Source organism: Bos mutus, chromosome 2, assembly GCF_027580195.1.
Source record: "Bos mutus isolate GX-2022 chromosome 2, NWIPB_WYAK_1.1, whole genome shotgun sequence".
Taxonomy (NCBI): Eukaryota; Metazoa; Chordata; class Mammalia; order Artiodactyla; family Bovidae; genus Bos; species Bos mutus.
Window position 1 is genome coordinate 71,699,228 of NC_091618.1, and position 22,178 is coordinate 71,721,405.

General features: G+C 38.3%; 1 protein-coding gene across 1 annotated transcript in view; it reads right to left on the reverse strand.

The window, feature by feature from the left end:
- Positions 1 to 22,178, reverse strand: part of NCKAP5 (NCK associated protein 5) — a 1,094,443-nt gene that overhangs the window by 737,486 nt on the left and 334,779 nt on the right. Inside the window, 1 exon segment of the mRNA XM_070389536.1 lies at positions 19,211 to 19,284. Within this exon segment, the coding sequence (XP_070245637.1) occupies positions 19,211 to 19,284 (74 nt within the window).

Genomic DNA, 22,178 nt, shown 5'->3' on the forward strand with positions numbered 1-22,178 from the left:
CACCAGAGGGCAAACACACTGAAACCATACTCACAGAAAACTAGTCAATCTAATCACACTAGGACCACAGCCTTGTCTAACTCAATGAAACTAAGCCATGCCCGTGGGGCAACCCAAGACGGGCGGGTCATGGTGGAGAGATTTGACAAAATGTGGTCCACTGGAGAAGAGAATGGCAAACCACTTCAGTATTCTTGCCTTGAGAACCCCATGAACAGTATGAAAAGGCAAAATGATAGGATACTGAAAGAGGAACTCCCCAGGTCAGTAGGTGCCCAATATGCTACTGGAGATCAGTGGAGAAATAACTCCAGAAAGAATGAAGGGATGGAGCTAAAGCAAAAACAATACCCAGCTGTGGATGTGACTGGTGATAGAAGCAAGGTCCGATGCTGTAAAGAGCAATATTGCATAGGAACCTGGAATCTCAGGTCCATGAATCAAGGCAAATTGGAAGTGGTCAAACAAAAGATGGCAAGAGTGAATGTCGACATTCTAGGAATCAGCGAACTGAAACGGACTGGAATGGGTGAATTTAACTCAGATGACCATTATATCTACTACGGCGGGCAGGAATCCCTCAGAAGAAATGAAGTGGCCATCATGGTCAACAAAAGAGTCTGAAATGCAGTACTTGGATGCAATCTCAAAAGCGACAGAATGATCTCTGTTCGTTTCCAAGGCAAACCATTCAATATCAGAGTAATCCAAGTCTATGCCCCAACCAGTAACACTGAAGAAGCTGAAGTTGAACGGTTCTATGAAGACCTACAAGACCTTTTAGAACTAACACCCAAAAAAGATGTCCTTTTCATTATAGGGGACTGGAATGCAAAAGTAGGAAGTCAAGAAAAACCTGGAGTAACAGGCAAATTTGGCCTTGGAATATGGAATGAAGCAGGGCAAAGATGAATAGAGTTTTGCCAAGAAAATGCACTGGTCATAGCAAACACCCTCTGCCAACAACACAAGAGAAGACTCTATACATGGACATCACCAGATGGTCAACACCGAAATCAGATTGATTATATTCTTTGCAGCCAAAGATGGAGAAGCTCTATACAGTCAGCAAAAACAAGACCAGAAGCTGACTGTGGCTCAGACCATGAACTCCTTATTGCCAAATTCAGACTGAAATTGAAGAAAGCAGGGAAAACCACTAGACCATTCAGGTATGACCTAAGTCAAATCCTTTATCATTATATAGTGGAAGTGAGAAATAGATTGAAGGGCCTAGATCTGATAGATAGAGTGCCTGATGAACTATGGAATGAGGTTCCATGACACTGTACAGGAGACAGGGATCAAGACCATCCCCATGGAAAAGAAATGCAAAAAAGCAAAATGGCTGTCTGGGGAGGTCTTACAAATAGCTGTGAAAAGAAGAGGGGCAAAAAGCAAAGGAGAAAAGGAAAGATATAAGCATCTGAATGCAGAGTTCCAAAGAATAGCAAGAGGAGATAAGAAAGCCTTCTTTAGAGATCAATGCAAAGAAATAGAGAAAAATAACAGAATGGGAAAGACTAGGGATCTCTTCAAGAAAATCAGAGATACCAAAGGAACATTTCATGCAAAGATGGGCTCGATAAAGGACAGAAATGGTATGGACCTAACAGAAGCAGAAGATATTAAGAAGAGATGGAAAGAATACACAGAAGAACTGTACAAAAAAGAGCTTCACGACCCAGATAATCACGATGGTGTGATCACTCACCTAGAGCCAGACATCCTGGAATGTGAAGTCAAGTGGGCCTTAGAAAGCATCACTATGAACAAAGCTAGCGGAGGTGATGGAATTCCAGTTGAGCTATTCCAAATCCTGAAAGATGATGCTGTGAAAGTGCTGCACTCAATATGCCAGCAAATTTAGAAAACTCAGCAGTGGCCACAGGACTGGAAAAGGTCAGTTTTCATTCCAATCCCAAAGAAAGGCAATGCCAAAGAATGCTCAAACTACCGCACAATTGCACTCATCTCACACACTAGTAAAGTAATGCTCAAAATTCTCCAAGCCAGGCTTCAGCAATATGTGAACCATGAACTTCCTGATGTGCAAGCTGGTTTTAGAAAAGTCAGAGGAATCAGAGATCAAATTGCCAACATCCACTGGATCATGGAACAAGCAAGAGAGTACCAGAAAAACATCTATTTCTGCTTTATGGACTATGCCAAAGCCTTTGACTGTGTGGATCACAATCAACTGTGCAAAATTCTGAAAGAGATGGGAAGACCAGACCACCTGATCTGCCTCTTGAAAAATTTGTATGCAGGTCAGGAAGCAAAAGTTAGAACTGGACATGGAACAACAGACTGGTTCCAAATAGGAAAAGGAATACGTCAAGGCTATATACTGTCACCCTGGTTATTTAATTTATATGCAGAGTACATCATGAGAAACGCTGGACTGGAAGAAGCACAAGCTGGAATCAAGATTGCCAGGAGAAATATCAATAACCTCAGATATGCAGATGACACCACCCTTATGGCAGAAAGTGAAGAGGAACTAAAAATCCTCTTGATGAAAGTGAAAGTGGAGAGTGAAAAAGTTGGCTTAAAACTCGACATTCAGAAAACGAAGGTCATGGCATCCGGTCCCACCACTTCATGGGAAATAGATGGGGCAACCATGGAAACAGTGTCAGACTTTATGTTTCTGGGCTCCAAAATCACTACAGATGGTGCCTGCAGCCATGAAATTAAAAGACGCTTACTCCTTGGAAGGAAAGTTATGACCAACCTAGATAGCATATTCAAAAGCAGACAAAGGTCCGTCTAGTCAAGGCTATGGTTTTTCCTGTGGTCATGTATGGATGTGAGAGTTGGACTGTGAAGAAAGCTGAGCACCGAAGAATTGATGCTTTTGAACTGTGGTGTTGGAGAAGACTCTTGAGAGTTCCTTGGACTGCAAGGAGATCCAACCAGTCCATTCTGAAGGAGATCAGCCCTGGGATTTCTTTGGAGGGAATGATGCTAAAGCTGAAACTCCAGTACTTTGGCCACCTCATGAGAAGAGTTGACTCATTGGAAAAGACTCTGATGCTGGGAGGGATAGGGGGCCAGAGGAGAAGGGGACAACAGAGGATGAGATGGCTGGATGGCATCACTGACTCGATGGACGTTAGTCTGAGTGAACTCCGGGAGTTGGTGATGGACAGGGAGGCCTGGTGTGCTGCGATTCATGGGGTCGCAAAGAGTCGGACACGACTGAGTGACTGATCTGATCTGATCTGAACATTTTAACTGAGGTTTTAAAGGAGAAGAGGAATGAAAGTCAAAGCCTGTAATGAATACCAAGCTAATGAAATATCACGAATGACCATGAAATGGGTCAGAGTGACCACTTGAAGAGAGTAGAGGAGAAACAAATTTTAAAAAGTAAAAGGAGCTCTTTTTTTTACCCACAGGTAATAATTCAGAGGCACCTTAAGAAGTTCTCATTTCATAATCAATTTATATTTATAAAATTCCTTGCTATTCATTCCCCAAAACAATAATTACAATATAAAAGTGGCTATTTGATTTGAATTTTATTTCTGTAGTCTTTTCCCTAGATGGTCACAAGTTCAAAAGATCATAGAGCTGAAAAGAAATTACAGTCCAAATTTCTGCTTCAAAGATGGAAGGTCCAGTAACCAAATGACTTACTCATATTTACAAAGAGTGCCAGACTCAACACTAGAACTGTTATAATACTGAATGTACCAGCTGCTTTAAAAGATGAAAGAATCAAGAAAACAAACGTGAGTCCAGAGCTACTCTTGTGGCTTCTCAGGGAATGTTCTGTATCAGAACCTAAGTGATTTATGTCTATAAGAATGTAAGTAATATGAATAGAGTAAACATGGAATTATTCATTAAATTCAAAATGTCTAATGGAGGAGTCACTACTTGAAATCTATGTGTGTCTCAGCCATGTAAAAGGAAGCCCTACTGCACAAGGTAGGCATTATATTTATGGAACTTAAACACAAGGTAGAGGAAGTCAGAAATACAGATAAATTCTGAATGCCTCATGTCAAGTAACAAGGGGCCCATCACAGTTCATAATAAAAAACGCAATGTCTGTATCATGTTATCAGTGTTGAAAATGAACATCAGAGAAGTGCTGCTTTGCCAACTCTGCCAAAGACAGAGGCAGCACAGAACCTTGATGCACCATGACAATCCTTGCTTCCATTCATGAAGTGTCCAGATGCCTCATTTTTGATGCCATGTGAAGTTGCTAGGCTACTGGGTTTCTGAACAGAAGATGGACATTCAAGGAACCAATTTTTGACTATATATTAACCACGACAACTCTATCTAAAATATCTTGTTCCCAAACAGGAGTATAAAGGATATTTCTACATTCTGACTTTACATGAAGAATCAGGTCTTGGAAATCCCATGAGAAAGTTTTCATAAGGATTTATCCACACTTTCTTCTTTGGTTTCCTCAACTGCAAAGCAGGAAACATTCCAGACATCCTGAACCTCTGACCCTTTTGTGGTTTTTCCCATCAACATACACAAGCATCCATGCATCAATTAAAAAATCTCACCACATTATAGCATGGCCCTTGTTTTAGACCTATATCTAGAACACTACTGTTTCCAACCCACTATTGAATGAATTTACTTGCATGTTTCTTGGGAAAAAGAAGGTGTCATTGGCTCAGAAATGTCAGAAATCCATTATCACATAAACCTATCGGGTTTCCAAGATGATGTTCCCAGGCTACCCTAAGTGACTCCTTCAGAATGTGTCCTGCTATAGCATGTGAATCAGCTTTTTGCCTTTTAGCCAACCTCAGCTCATTCCTTCTCTGTGACAGTATCAGGACATCCACATCTGACAACAGTCCCAGCTAATTAATTTACTCCAATGACTAGCAGCCTTTTGACAGGAAAAATAATCTACATTGTATTTATGGCAAAATCTCTACCACTCTGACAAAGATGAATGTGAGCTTCACACAGCCATTTTTCAGCTGTTATCCAGAGCTGAAAGTGATTTTCAAATGTTGGCTTTAAAATTAGGAGGAAGGAGATAATAGTTCTACTTTAAAATGGCCTGGAAATGGAATCTCTATAATGATAGTGTAGCATCAAGCCAGAAAAAATAAACTCTCCTGCTACAATCATAAATGGGCCAGAAATAAACCTCAGGGTGGGGTCACACACAAAGACTGGGCAGTGGAATTGGATTTCCAAAATAAACGATCTGAAACTCACAGGATAATGTATCTTCAAAAAGTGATGTCTTTCCTTATCCCCATCCCTCTGGCCATGGGTAGTGGGGGGAGCGATATCTGCCTCTGTAAAATGCACACTGCTGTTGCTATTGGTTGGTCGCTAAGGCGTGTCTGACTCTCTTGCGACCCCAGGCACTGTAGCCGGCCAGGCTCCTCTGTCCATGGTATTTCCCAGGTAAGAACACTGGAATGGGTTGCCATTTCCTTCTGCAGGGGGATCCTCCTGACCCAGAGATCGAATCTGTGTCTCCTGAATTGACAGGTGGATTCTTTACCACTGAGCTACCAGAGAAGTCCTAAAATGCACACAGCATTGTCATAATATGGCTGAAATTGGGAAAATCAAAATTTGAACCCAGACAACATCTACAATGCTCAACTTCCATCTCTGTCATAAGCAAAGTATCCAGTAGTTCCATTCACTTTGGCTATGCTCTGAAATACTTTCTCCTGAGTTTTGTTTAATCTTCCTAGCATTATCCTTCCTAATGTTCCTTAACCTTGGGATTGTAAATGTTAAATTAATAATTATTCATTTCACTGATAATCTGAACCTCATTCCCTTCTTCCCTCTGAAGACCAGAGTAATCATCCAATAAAAGTTCTACCAAGGTCAGAAATGACCTAATTTATTTGTTATTATTAATTCTTCTCTGACCCTTTAACCATAAATAAAGCCTTGGCATTGAAAAAAAAAAAAAAGAAGAAGAAGATGTGAAACAGGACAAGGCAATTTTCAAAAGTCAGGGAGTAATGGAACAGTGGAGAAAAAGAGAACGGATTTTCTAAATTTAAAACACTCCTTGTCCTTTCTTCAAATAATGATTTATATTCTTTGAGTCCACAAGAGAGTAATTGGATATGTGTGATGCAATGCTGGAATTTTAGGTATTTTGCCTAAAGGTTATTAACAATTAGTACCACTGGGGTAAAAATCATACAGTTAGAATAATAACCCTCTCTCAAAGGATGACTGAAATTGAACTTGTAATCTGTTCATAATCAAATATATTATGTTTATATTAGAGGCCCACACATTCAGAGGAATATTGACAAACTAAAATAAATCACATAGGTGGCCACGTGTAAGAGGGGTCTGAAATGTAAGTTGTATGAGGAGCAATGCAAGAACCAAATCTGCTTCCTTTGGAAAAGTGAAGACTGAGGTCAAACAGATCAAACTGTCAATATTTTAAAGGGCTGATGAGGAAATAGTCATTACAAATAGAGACGCTGATGGTGGTATTGGGGCCAGAGAGTAAAAGCTGCATGATGAGTTATCCAACACGAAAGGCACCTGACCTCTCCCCATCCACTGAAGGAGAATCCCCTGGACACGACCTCTGAAAGACGGTCACCCAGGCTCTGCCTGGACACTTGTACTGGCACACAGCTCACTATCCCAAACACCCTCCTTTGTGTTAGAGAACAGAATGTATCAGAACATTTCTTTTTAGCCCTGAGTTGCCATCCCTCAGGTTCTAACATAGGCAACTGGTTAACTAGTACCTGCCCTCCTGAATATCCTAGGATACTGCTGATCCCTTCTCCACAAGATAACTCACTGCAGTTGTTTTTTATTGAAGTATAATTGAAGTATAATATTATATGAAGTACAGGTATACAATATGGTGATTCATAGTTTTTAAATATTACACTTCGTGTAGAGTTATTGTAAAATATTCACTGTATTTCCTGTAGCATACAATATCCTTGTAGCTTATTTTATACATCATAGTTTATACTTCTTAATCTTCCACCCGTATCTTGCCCCTCCCCGCTTCCTCACCCCAGCTGGTAGCCACAGTAGGGAGTGTGTGTGTGTAGGAATAATCAGTAATAAAGAAGGTCAGCGTTGGTAGGGACATGTATAGCTAGAAATAGAAATACTTAGATTTGTACTCTTAACATGTCTACTAGGACTTTCTTCAATTCTAAATATGCTGAGCTTAACTTTGCTAAAAAAAAAAAAAAAAAAAAAAGCGGGACTCAGATATCCACAGGTCTCTAATTGGCAAACTAATCCTTGGTGAGTACTACCAGGAGCTAAGAGAGTAAACCTAGAACTCCCCTCAGGTGGCAAGTACAGATTTCAGAGGTGATTTTTTGGACACCCAATTTCTTTTATTTCAAGCATAAGAATTCCAGGCAGTCCTGTGGGAGAGATATTTTTGGATAGATGCAACTTTTGGTACAGTTTAAATTATGTCATCTTGGTAACAAATGATTCCAAAGGCCACAGTCCTAAATTATGAATCTGACCCAAAGAATTTCTCTTTAGAGTGGCCATCTGTAATTGACCCCACTCAGATATGTATTTCCAAAGCCAAGACACAGGAAAATCAGTTAGATAATAAAAATGAATAAATCCAGGTAAATACACATTTTGGCTTTCAATTAGCCAATGACTTTGTGAATCTCTAGGGAGCACTGAAGAGACATCATAAGACAGTGCAGTTTCCCTTAATAGGGACCATAACCTCAGAGTGGCATATTTTTTCAATATGTAATGAGCATCATTCAATATATAATGAGCAAATAACATTTTATTTTCCACCATGCTGTGCTCATAGCTTCTGTGGAAACTTAAACATTATTCAATAGAACAATTTCCTGCAAAGCCTTTTGAAAGTGGTCACAGACTCTGACTCTATTCTGGTGCCCTAGGTCTGCCAGCATGCTGTTTTACTACCTTTGGAAGATTCAGTGCCAAGACACAGTCCAAGAGTTAGAGCTGAAAGAAGACCAGGTATATAAAAATACTTTGCTGCCTTCTTTCAAGAAGGAAAACTGTCACTTTCTATCACTTTCAACTTTTAGTAATTCTATGGATCTATCATTTCTTTTCTGTCTTCATCACTCAACCCTTCAGCTGGCCTACAAGGTAATTGGTAATAATTACAGACTGTTAACCTTAAAGAAAAGACTGCTGAAATCACTGATTAACCCTGTCTTGTTATCAGTGGGAAACCAAGGCCCTGGATGTCTAAAGGGCTTTTCCAGAAACCACACTGTAAGTGTCAGAATCAGGACATGAACTTCACATTGTAGAGAAGGAACCAGAGAGTATTTGAAAAAGTTCTCAACAGGACAGCACATTCCCCAAGCAGTCAGAACAGAGACCCTGATTGCAGCAGTGTGCCACCAAATACCACCCCAGGTGGACTAGATTGGAGGTAACATTTTAGGAGATAAAAAGTGCCCCTTATTTGTTATCTAAAGCACTTAACGAATAAAAATGAAATTTACTTTTGGCTGTTAGTTGCTCTCTTTTTTCATCTGTTTATTTTCTACTAATGCCACTAATTCTTTGAAAACGTGCCCTCTGTTTGGCAGCCCATGTCATTGTTATCTATGCTGAATGACCTTGACTTCAAGTGTGTGTCCATCTTAACAAAATTCTAAGGTCTTCTCTGCCAGTACCACTTTATAGACTTTCAGGCCAAGCCCCAATTCTATTTTTATTTTTTTTTTAATTGAAGTATTAGTTGGTTTATGATGTGGTATTAGTTTCTGGTGTACAATAAAGTGATTCAGTTTTTTAATATATATATGTACATATCTATTATATATATATACTTTTAATATATGTATTATATATATTATACAGTTATATATATATGAATGTGTGCTTTTATATATATATAAAAGTTATATATGTATGTGTATATATATATATATGTTTGTATGTGTGTGTGCGTGTGCGCTAAGTTGCTTCAGTCATGTCCGACTCTTTGCAACCCTATGGACTGTAGCCTGCCAGGCTCCTCTATCCATGAGATTTCCCTGGAAAGAATACTGGAATGGGTTACCTCCTCCAGGGGATCTTCCCGACCCAGTGATAGAACCCATGTTTCTTATGGATCCTGCATTGGCAGGTGGGTTCTTTACCACTAGTGCCACCTGGGAAACCTATATATATATATGCTGCTGCTGCTGCTGCTGCTAAGGCGCTTCAGTCGTGTCCGACTCTGTGCGACCCCAGAGACGGCAGCCCACTAGGCCCCACCGTCCCTGGGATTCTCTAGGCAAGAACACTAGAGTGGGTTGCCATTTCCTTCTCCAATGCATGAAAGTGAAACGTGAAAGTGAAGTCGCTCAGTCGTGTCCGACTCTTTGCGACCCCATGGACTGCAGCCTACCAGGCTCCTCCGTCCATGGGATTTTCCAGGCATATACACATACATACACACACACACACACTTTTACAGATTCTTTTCCATTATAGGATATTACAAGATATTGAATATAGTTCCCTGTGCTATACAGAAGCTCATTATTGTTTATATATTTTATGTACAGCAGTGTGTATCTTATCAATTCTATCTTTAAAAGTAACTTAATCTATTGTCTACAATTTTTCTACAATTTTTTTTTCATTTTATTCAAGGTGATAAATTATCAAAGGCCTAGATTTTTACCATGGAATTTTTTTTTTAACCTCTCATAGTCTCTTAGTCCTTTTCTTTTTTTTTTTTTTTTATTTTATTTTATTTTTAAACTTTACATAATTGTATTAGTTGTCCTTTTCTTTAAAAATTATGAGAAATTCTTTCATTGTGTCTATTGAAAATGTTGTTTGTAGCCCAAGATACAATTGGTAGATAATGGGAATAAAATTATGGACAGAAATACACACTTGATTATTGTTACTGGTTGGAACCTTTCCTATAATGCCCAGTGACACAACAGGCAGACAGGACATGTCTCCAAATTTATTTTATGATTGAATTTTTTAAAAGCATAAAATAAAAGTCTGGTGAAGCAAGCATTCTTCCTAGCTTTATATATCAAAAGCAATATGTTCACATCTTCATGAAGTATCCCATCTTTATCTTGCTAAGAGGAACTATCTTGAAACTACAGGTCACTTTTAGCACTGGTACGGCACTGAAACAAAGGACTTTTTGCTATGCTTGCCTGATCTTTTCCTTGCAATGGACTCACCAATAAAGGCAGACTCATCCCTAATAAACACATGAACCATTAATAATTTCTCTTCTTGAATCAACATCAATTCTTTCAATGGCTTAAGAAAAGTGTTTTGAGGACCTATCACATGCTAAGTCTCTTAGGTACAAAGATGATTAGAACATACAACCAATTGTCTCTCTGCTTTCAGGGTAAGTGAAGTGTTAGGTTTGAAGTTGGATGTCTTATGATAAGCGCTGTGAGAGAGATGAGATACCTGAAGAGTTGGTTCTACAAGCCAAAGACCTTAGGGGAATAAGGTGGCTCAGTGGTAAAGAATCTGCCTGCCAATGCAGGAGATACAGGAGATGCAGGTTTGATCCCTGGGTTGGAAAGATCCCTGGAGCAGGAAATGGCAACCTGCTCCAGTATTCCTGCTTGGAAAATTCCATGGACAGAGGAGCCTGGTAGGCTACAGTCCATGGAGTCACAAAGAGTCAGACATGATTGAGCTACTGAGCATGAGCATGCATGAAAAATAAGACAGTGTGTGACTAAGAGCTTCATGCTTGGAACTGGTATAGAAGTCATTTAAGGTGTGGATAGAGCCAATGTTACATTTTGGATTATTTTGTTGAAGTGTCTTTCTCATTAACTGGGGGGAGGAGTAAAGGGATGGAGCAAGAACCAGTGCCTCCCTTGGGTCTACGTGAGTGATGTCCTCTACTAGTAAAATCTGGCTAATGGAGCAGCATAGAATTGAGATGTGCAGTTTGTGTTTTCTCTTCTCATAGAAGCTCTAACATCCCTCCCTAGAACTGAAGGATGGAGATGAGTTCTAGAACTCCCTTCCAGGCCTCTGAATACAGAAGGCACTAAAAGAATTGAGGGTAAGCAAAAACAAATAATTTACTCTTTAAACTCCAGAGTTACACATGTAGAGAGATATGTAGAGTTATAGCCTAACAATCAATCTCTTTGGGGGTGGGGGAAGTCACAAGTATGCTCATACACTAACAAGTTGGTGATTCTTTTTCCATTAAAATTAAAATTAAATAGGAGGCCATGGTAAATTACCCATTTTATTCCTCCTTCCAGAAAAAAAAAAGGCACTTTGTCATTCTTTACTGTGGGTGCATGTCAGCTTCAACACATGCATTTATGTCGAGTAGGTCATTTATGTCCTTGCCTGCTGGAGTTTTTCTTCTTTCAACTTAGTAGGGAATATTTGTGATCTTTATTACCCCCAATAAATCTACAAAATGCCTTTTGCTTGAGGCTTTTATTTTAATTTCACATAAATAAATCACATTAGGTTCCTGGCTGTCATATTAAGATAAGCATGGATCTAAAAATAACAAATGTGTTTTTAAGTCAAATGTTTTCAGATTACATAGTGCTAAATTTCTCTGGGTCACCCCTGAATCTTATTGATGTTGAAATATTCTTTGGCACTTTAAGAGTGTTTCTTGAAGAGCACAAACCTATTTAAACTAGAAGTAGAATAATTTTCAGATCCTCTACAGACCTGCTTGTACAATATTATTCAACTCAAGCTTCCCATGGCTGCAATAAATCCATCTTTAAGGTGGGGATGTGTCCCCAGTTACAGCAGAGGGCAGTTTTATGTCTTTGTAGGTTAATCAAATGCCTCTATCTATATTGTGTTTTACGTATTAACTATAAAGAGCTCTAGACCTGAATCCCTCATCAAAGATCTTACATATAGTTATACTCAAAGGTCTTAAAGGCAGCCCAAATTCAATCTATTCAATAACTAATTCTTCATCTGTCCTCATGCTACCAGACCTGCTCCTACTCAGGACTCAGATCAAACCATCAGCTCCTTGGGGAAACCTTTGGTCTTTTGAAGGACGGTTTCATAAAATGCGTTTTACAGAGTCCTCCACTTAGCCTGAGGTGGAACAGTCTTGATAAATGGATGTGAATTTTTCTCTCAAACAAGATTTGTAGTGAATAGGCAAAGATAAAACCCATATGGTTTTAAATAGTTTATATTTTATAAATTTATTCAATTGAGACCTAAATATATTCTCTGATGGATTAGCACAGCCCTTTTAAGGGTGGACAAGTTTAATAAGTAAATCATGTATATATAAAGTTAATATAGAGTTTCACTCTGGCATTTTTGGTAATCTCTGCCTTGGATAACTTGGATTCAAATACTAGGCAACTCTTACAGTAGACAAACAGGCAGACCATACACCGGCCACCTAAATCAACAATAATGGTGATCAATCAAATATGAACCTGGGTGGGATTCCTTGGGGACTTATGGGGTAAAGAATCAGGCCTGCAATGCAGGAGACCCAGGCTCAATCCCTAGGTTGGGAAGATGCCTTGGAGAAGGGAATGGCTACCCACTTCAGTATTCTTGCCTTGAGAATCCCATGAACAGAGGAGCCTGGTTGGCTGCAGTCCATGGGGTTGCAAAGAGACAGACACAACTGAGCAGCAAAGCATGAAGCATGATGAACCTGGGCGATCTTCCAATCAATCGGATACCTTTCTGGATTTAGTTCTATTAGCCCCTTCTGTTACTGAACAAAAGTCACCTTAAAGATAAAGCTGTTAGTTCAGCCAGAGTCTCAAAGCTCTGAGAAGAAGCCTACATGCTCCCTTGTTTACCTAAAGCAGCACCATCAGTCTATAATAAGAGTCCTTGGGGATACGTCTTAGCCCACAGCCTTCCCCACCACCGTCCAGGGATGACATAACCACTGAAGCATGTGACAATACCCAATTTCCTGATTTATTCTCCCTTGTGCTGGGCAGAGGGCATGACTTAAAGGCAAGACTCTTATCTTGGCAGGGGTCTGAGACTGTCTGCATCTCTGGAACAACCCCTGGTGGGTAATTGAGAAGTGACATTGATGGGTTCCCAGGGTGGCCTGATGCTTGCACTTGCCCCGAGGATGCAGATATATGCTAGAAATCCAGCCCAAGGGCAGAGAGGAGGGGAAGAAACTGTAAAGCTTGCTAGTCCTGGTCTCCTTTGACCTCAGCAGAGAGAAAGATGCAGAGCTGGGAAAGCGTACACTATTATTCTGTGGGCTTAGCATGAGCTTTTGCTTTTATTGCTAGCAGAGAGCGCTGAGTTCTTTGTTTGCTACACAGTCTATTCCCCAGAGGTAGCCTCCTTTTCTCTTGAAGGGATTTTAAAAAACAAATCACAGTTCTTATTTTATTTGGTGTCCACCATTAAGAATTCATGCAGAGCAATTTTACTTGTTCCCAATTAAGCTCTCCCAGTGGAAGTCTATGATTATACCAAAGGCAACCTGTGTAATACTTGGAATTACTTTGGTCTACATAAATTAACCCCTTGAGGATAGAGACGTGCTAATTCTTAAGATGCCTGGATAATTCGATTCTAAGAACCAAAATACACAGAAGGCAAATCTCCAACAAGTTCTGGGCTTGACTTTTCTCAGGCTGTGTGTGCTTTTGCTTCTTAACTCTATTTTACAGCTACAAGACAATTTCTGTATAACATGTTAGCAAAGGATGATCTTTTCCTAGAGACAGAATGATAGCATGTAGCCTCTCAGTAAGCAACTTTAATGTCACTTACATTTTACAGAAACAGGGATTACTGCTAAAGGAAATTTTAGGCACTGGGGCCAATTACCTTCACTCCAAAATGTATAAATATGTCAAAATTATGGAGAACCTGAAGACTATTTGGGATGTGCATCATTTCATGGCAGTCTTCACTCTGCTTAGGTAGGTAGCATGTTGAATCATGGTGGGAATGAAAACAAAGCTCTTCCCCAATATTTTTTTCTATCTCTTCCCTTATATTAAGAATCACAAATAAGGCAGAATGCAAAAGTCTACTTTAAAGGATTTTGGATACACTGAAACTATCATTTTATTGCTGGAAGGATGGATCTTAGGGACTCTTATTGCACCCAGAGATCTCTACATGCTTTTCAGTGAAGTGTTTTCTTCCTCTTGGTGGTGTAGGCAACCAACATTTATTCCTCCGGGGAAGCACAAGTTCCGTGCTTTACCAGGGCAAACACTGCTTGTGATCAATGGTTCTTCACATTCTTGGAATCTGGTAGTATTGATACTTTGACTGCCCCTCAGAACTTGGGGTTGACTTTCCTCTTTTATCAACAGCCCAGACTCTTCACACTATTTGCTTCTTTTTACAAACTACCATTCACAGGTACCCATCCTGTACCTGTGAAGTAAGGGGAGAAAGATGAAGAAAGAGGTACAACTATGTTTTTGTATATTTGGCTACCAACCTAGATAAGTCACCATTTCGCAAAATATATTCCTTAGACCTTTAGTCAGAGTAGATGCTCTAAGAAAATAGGATTTGGGAATATTTTTTAAGAAGTCAAAATTATATTTTATAGTCTATACTTGATATGCATAACACATTAGCAATAAAATGGCTCTGAGTAGTTCTACAACTAAAATCTTTTCTTTTTTTCTATTTTTTGTCTACACCATGCAGCATGACAGATCTTAGGTCCCTGACCAGGGACTGAGCCTGTGCCCCCTGTAGTGGAGTGCCTTGTCCACAAATGTCAAGAGTGCCTTAATTGAGAAACTCTAGCCTAAATATAGCTTGTTCAAATGAGACTTCGATTTGGCATCTGTTGGTTGGAAATTGGCACTGTGCATTCACCAGATCTTGTCATTTAATTTTGGCCTTGAAACCTACTTATTCTTCACTTACTTACAGGCTATTGATAACTCTAACTCAAACTCTGAAAATCTGAAATGAATGCTTTGACATTATCTGGTTCCGTCACTGGCAAGCTGTTGTTGTTTAGTCACTAAGTCGTGTCTGACTTTTTTGCAACCCATGAACTATAGCCCACCAGGCTCCTCTGTCCATGGATTTCCCAGGCAAGAATACTGGAGTGGGTTGCCATTTCCTTCTCTGGGGATCTTCTGGACCTGGGATCAAACCCACATCTCCTGCATTGCAGGTGGATTCTTTACCACTGAGCCACCTGGGAAGCCCCACAAGCCATTAGGGATCTATTATATTAGGCATTTCTACACAGATTCTTTGAAGCCTTTTATGACATGTATTAAATTCTACATGATCCAGCTGTATAAGTATTAGAGAAAAAAGATTATACATATCAGTGCATGTTATATATAGGTAATGCTATTTTAGATATTATATGCTTCATACAATCTCAGTGCTCAGTTATCTTAAATACTAGCTATATTGATACGTTCTTTTTATACCTAAGGAAACTCTGTCTCAGAGATGTTATCCAATAATCACTTTGGACAGACCAGGACCAGAGTCTATGTCTCTAAAACCTCCAATCCAGTCTTATTTCCATTTCTAGAGTGTTATGCTGCCTCTATTTGTCATACATAATTTCACATATGTGACATGAAAGAGTAATTAACACCATAAATATTCATGAATCCCATTTGTATTTTCCAACTGTTTGTGTTTGTTCTAAACTCTTAATCTAAGGCTGCAAATGGATAAAGATTTCTGTCAAATATCAGGAGAAAGTCTCAGCAGTTGTTTTCTCACACTCCTTCTTGTCAGTCACAGATATATTTAGTCAAATCAGAAATAGTAACAGATGATATAAAAATCATTAAGTACAAAAGAGCCTTTTTCTCCTAATCTTAACTTTCCTCATTAAAACAAATAAACGTACAAAAATATATGATCACATTTCAATATCAACTTATAAATAAGCTGTTGCTGGGTATGTTTATTTTTTCTTATCAGGCAGGGAGAGGCAGAGCAATTGAAATGCACCCAGATTTGTACTCAAGTCTTAGACTAGGTTCTAGATCCCAAATCCACCCTCTTCTTCAGATACATTCACAGAAGTTTTCTTCTGCTGGTATCAAAACATTAATTGAGCTAAATGCTCTTTGCCAGACAGCTATATTTGCACTCCACAAATTCCTTAACAATTTGAAAACCTAGAGTATATTATAGGTCTATTTCAGCACAGTACTAAACAGGACCCCAAAATAACCAGTTATCTTGAGAGTATGATTACAACAATATATTTGTGTCACAGCACATGGTTATGCTATAAAAAATGACTAAAGCCTGTTAAAGACTATGAGATTCCTTCACAAAAATAAGACTTTTCATTCTTATATCCAATCTTCTACCATTTGTCCAATTCTTTTATCATTAAGCAACAGGCAATAACAGTATGACATATATCTTCTCTGCTTTTGATCAGTCCTCAAAGACTATGGCCATAAATTAATGCTGACCACTATTATTGTTGGAAGATCAAAATATTCAAAGTTGGTACTTCCCTGGTGGTCCAGTGGTTAAGACATCCCCTTCCAATGTAGGGGGTGTGGGTTTGATCCCTAGTCAGGAGCTAAAATCCCACATGCAATGTAGCCAAAAAACAAAACATTTTTTTTTAAAAGCAACATTGTAACTAATTCAATAAAGACTTTAAAAATGGTTCACATCAAAATAATCTTTTAAAAATATTCAGAATTTTTAAGTTATAGGTTAAGTATAAATGGAAGACCATTAGTTAATATCAACATCAATGAAAGTTGTAACAGCTACAAATCAAATGCACAATAAAAATCAGAAAACATATATACTGAGTTATGGGAATGTTTGTTTGACTTCAGACACTTTAGCTGTGCTTGTGTTTGTGTATATGGTCCTTGGCATATCATAGAGTCTACCTTAACTCAAGAAAGCATTTTAATTATTCAATCATAAACAGAAAAAAAAGTCCCCCACTGCTCACTGTCACTCATAAATCGTTCACCATAAACTATTTGGCTGTAGTTGAATTTGTGATATTGTAATAAGCATCAGAAAGCCTATCACTATAAGTCAGTCAGGATCTGTTTGCAAAATATAATCAAGTATAATTTCATGATTCAATAAATAGTAAATCTACTATTATTGGTTTTCATTTTCATTTCAATACTACCATTTCCATTTCCTCACTGTTATTCTGACTATTCAAATATCATTATTGCCCTTTATTATTATTTAAATAAAGCTTTTCTATTAGATCTTGTGATGCTATAGGTAAGCCTTTGCTTCTTTACTAGCAATAATTCTATTTCTGAAGGAAAATGGATGGAATTGCCCACAAAAATCTGAGGTCTTACTTTAAGTTAGGTGATGTCTGTGCCTGAAATGAGATTTTAATTTAATCATATCATAGAAAACCAAAGGTTTTTATTAACTTCCTTAAGAAAGCAGGAAAATATCCTTTTCCATGCAGGTTTGATTCAAAAATGTGTGAAACTATTATTCCTCTTCAAAAATGTATATAAAACACACTGATCAAATTATTAATAAAGTATAATTTATTCATCAGATGGTATTCATCATTCATATATTTTTCTTTGGAAAGATGGGGGAAGTTATTTTATACAAATAGTTTAAAGAAAATGTTACAACTCAGTTAAATATACTTTGCAGTACATCTATGGAAAATATAATTTAAAAGGCATATAGCCATAAATACATTGCTATTGGTACACACTGGTTCTCAAAAGAAAACTGTATCAGCAAGTTATAGATCTCAAAATCAAATCTAACAAATATTGCATCAAGTTATATAAAGTTAACTGATGTGTCTTTTAGTGACAAGTGGACTTAAAAATTGTACAGTTTTGTTGTATCCTATTAGCAATTTTTTTCTAGGTAGAAAAATAGAATACTGTCTATTACTATAACCACAGATATGTTTTCTAGTTTCACAATGAGTCGGACATGACTTAGAGACTGAACAACATGTTTCCTAGTAGGAAAACTAACAGCAGAGCAGAACAAATGAGTAAAATGGATTTGGATGAGGTTGGGCAAGAAAGCCACAGGGTTAGGTCTTTGTGTACAAAGGGAGGCTTCCCTGGTAGCTCAGCGGGTAAAGTGTCTGCCTGCAATGCGGGAGACCTGGGTTCAATCCCTGGGTCGGGAAGATCCCCTGGAGAAGGAAATGGCAACCCACTCCAGTACACTTGCTTGGAAAATTCCATGGACAGAGGAACCTTGTAAGCTACAGTCCATAGAGTCACAAAGAGTCGGACACGACTGAGCGACTTCACTTCACTTCTTCACAGAGGGGGAACTGGCCTCCGTGCCATGAGGAGATAAGACATAAAGGACTTTAGGGGCTTATTGACACCTTAGAGAAGAAGCTAATTATAGTCAATAATTCTGATGCAGTGTAAGGTATCATGTAACTGAGCACTAGCATATTTATTCCAGATAACAAGAACTACAGGAATTTATTAAGTGGAATTCAGAGTCCATACTAGCACTGGCAAAAACATGGCCACATGGACTTTAAAGATCTGGATAATCCTATCACAATGATCTCCATTCCCTAGAAGCCTCAGGGAATGAGTTACTTGGGAAAACCTATATAATACTTATATAATACTCTCCTCTTTTTCCAATTTACCTGCAGATGTTTTCACACCTAGAGTTAGAATCCATCACATAAAACAAAAACCAAACCAAACATGGAGGACCTATACAACAGCATTCTTGAAATATGTATTTTTTAATATAAAGAGAAGCAGAAATTTTAAGCCGAAGTGTTCTCAGCCTTTCAATTATAGAAAAACATAAATAATATTTAGGCAGGCAAAGGCCAGAGGATTTGGGTTCTAGTTTCTACAAGAATACAAGTATTCTTTCCTGCAAAATCCCATGGACTGAGGAGCCTGGTAGGCTACAGTCCATGGGGTTGCAAAGAGTTAGACACAACTGAGCGACTTCACTTTCTTTTCTACAATATAAGTTTGTTGCATGGCCATGGACAAATGCATTCCTTGACCTTGGCAAGTGTTATGCTTTCTACCATCCTCCAATCTCTGAGCGGGTCCTTCACTCAAGGACAACTTTTGACACCACTGTTTTACTTTAATTAAAGGAATGGAACTCTTCAGGTAGCCTCTGCTGATTTTTGCCCCCAAAGGTGCTTTTGGCAACCAAGTAGAAGAAGAGACCTTTTGCCAACTCCATGCTTCTGTGATCAAGATTAAAGCTATAGATGCAGCTATTAAGTTAAGAAGTAGATTTAACTCACCTCCAGAGACTTCTGTGTTGCTCCTCAAGTTGATTTAACAGATGTTCAATGTATTTGTTGGAGTCCATGTATTCCTGTGCATAGAAAAATAAAGCTGCATTACACCAAAGACAAAGGCAAAGACAAAACCTCTTTACCATAGGCATCAGGATTCTAAGATCATCTTTATCTCTACAGGAAAATTTTGGACAAGATAATTCCCTTGGTCCGTCTCATTTGTAGGAATAGATGCTTCTATGACTTATATGCATTGTCATTTGGGGACAAATAAATTTTTCTCCATATCCTACCATGGTTCCATGAATGAAAAAATGGAGGAGAACTGGAGTTCTATCAAGTCAACATAAAAATCCTCTTAATCACAGAGAAAAGCCAAATTTCATAGTCATTTACACAATATGTTATGTGTATGTGTGCTGTGTGCTCAGTCGCTCAATTGTGTCTGACTCTTTAAGACCCCATGAACTGTAGCCCACCAAGCTCCCATGTCCATGGTATTTTCCAGGTGAGAATATTGGAGCAGATTGTCATTTCCTACTCCAGGGGATCTTCCTGACCCAGGGATGGAATCCATATCTTTTCCATCTCCTGCATTGGCAGGCATATTCTTTACCACTGCACCCCCTGGGAAGCCATGTTTTATATGTTTTGCCACATAAAAGTATGGGGTTGTGGGGGGATGCGAATTGAGCCAAACTTAGAAAAGGAGGAAAAAAGTAGACAGTGCAGGTCTTGATTATACCGATTTTACACAAATCACTTTCCAGCAAAAACACTATTTTTGAGCTACATAGAAACTACATATTCATTGCCCTCCTTCACTGGGCATATCGTTTATATTGATGAGTCACATGTTTATTTTTCCTTCATTTCCTTATATGAACAATGCAATTTGTCCTTGGTTTTCCTTTTTTTTCTTTTTATCATATTTATTTCCTTAGAAAACCAATATTTAGCTTCTAAGAAGATATAAAGGCAACCTTTTCTTGTTTAGAAATACTCATAAATTTGTGTAAATCAAATTAGGTTTTCAAAAACATCTCCAAAAAATAAGGGATTCCTTCATTGCATGAGAACTGCTCATAGCAATAACTGTAGGTTACTGAACCTAATTATTTTAAAATTTGTGATTCCTGAATATGAGGTTCACATACAATCATTTTAATTGCTAACTACGTATAAAAATACAACAACAACAATGACAACAATGAAAACTTGTATCATTTATTTCATCCTGAACCTAGTACTTCTTTCCCTTTCTCTTTGAGGAGCCCACAGGCCTCTGTGTCTACATCACAGCAGCCTTAGACAGAAGAGTGTGCAGTGATTTCAGTATTAAGGTACCCATGAAAGTTACCATTTTATATCTTATTGATTTAAGATAAACTAGGAATTCAGATTAATATTGATACCTTTTTAAAACATTTTTATTTTGATGGAATACTATATAAAATCAGTTGTTTCTATAAAATATTGACTATAATGGGTGGGGGAGTAGAAGACACACAGTAAGAGCTGGCCTTATGTAACAGGAAGGGCTCTGTTCAAGTTTTTGGACCTGGGTAGCCTTGGAGAAGCCTTTTCACCTTTCTACAATATTTCAGTTAGACAGGAGGGCATCCCAAGTTGTTATCTAACAACACTATTCTAATAGTTTTCCATAATTCTATTACAGAAAATTAGCCAAAGAGTCTTATTCTTATTAATATGCATGTTCAGGTGAGTTATTTAAACAAGATCATTGACATGAAAAGCAAAGCATAAATCTGTTACTGCAGGAAGTTGCAATGGTTTGTGGTAACGCTATTAAGTATCTTGATCAAGGTTTAAACATGACAGGAACACTCAAATTTCTTAAAGATATTTTCAAATACATTGTTTGAAAAAATATTAAAGACAGTGTTTCTAAGTAGAGGCAAATATATAAACTTCAAGGTCACCCATCCAGTCTTCATTCAATTTTTTCCAACACTTATTATATGTCATGTGCTGTTCTAACTTCTAGAATGCAAAAGTAGGAAGTCAAGAAACACCTGGAGTAACAGGCAAATTTGGCCTTAGAATACAGAATGAAGCAGGGCAAAGACTAATAGAGTTTTGCCAAGAAAATGCACTGGTCATAGCAAACATCCTCTTCAGACAACACAAGAGAAGACTCTATACATGGACATCACCAGATGGTCAACACCGAAATCAGATTGATTATGTTCTTTGCAGCCAAAGATGGAGAAGCCCTATACAGTCAGCAAAAACAAGACCAGGAGCTGACTGTGGCTCAGATCATGAACTACTTATTGCCAAATTCAGACTTAAATTGAAGAAAGTAGGGAAAACCACTAGACCATTCGGGTATGACCTAAATCAAATTCCTTATGATTATACAGTGGAAGTGAGAAATAGATTGAAGGGCCTAGATCTGATAGATAGAGTGCCTGATGAACTAAGGACGGAGGTTCGTGACATTGTACAGGAGACAGGGATCAAGACCATCCCCATGGAAAAGAAATGCAAAAAAGCAAAATGGCTGTCTGCGGAGGCCTTACAAATTGCTGTGAAAACAAGAGAAGCGAAAAGCAAAGGAGAAAAGGAAATATATAAGCATCTGAATGCAGAGTTCCAAAGAATAACAAGAAGAGATAAGAAAGCCTTCCTCAGAGATCAATGCAAAAAAATAGAGGAAAACAACAGAATGGGAAAGACTAGAGATCTCTTCAAGAAAATTAAAGATACCAAGGGAACATTTCATGCAAAGATGGGCTCGATAAAGGACAGAAATGGTATGGACCTAATAGAAGCAGAAGATATTAAGAAGAGGTGTCAAGAATACACAGAAGAACTGTACAAAAAAGATCTTCATGACCCAGATAATCACGATGGTATGATCACTGACCTAGAGCCAGACATCCTGGAATGTGAAGTCAAGTGGGCCTTAGGAAGCATCACTATGAACAAAGCTAGTGGAGGTGAT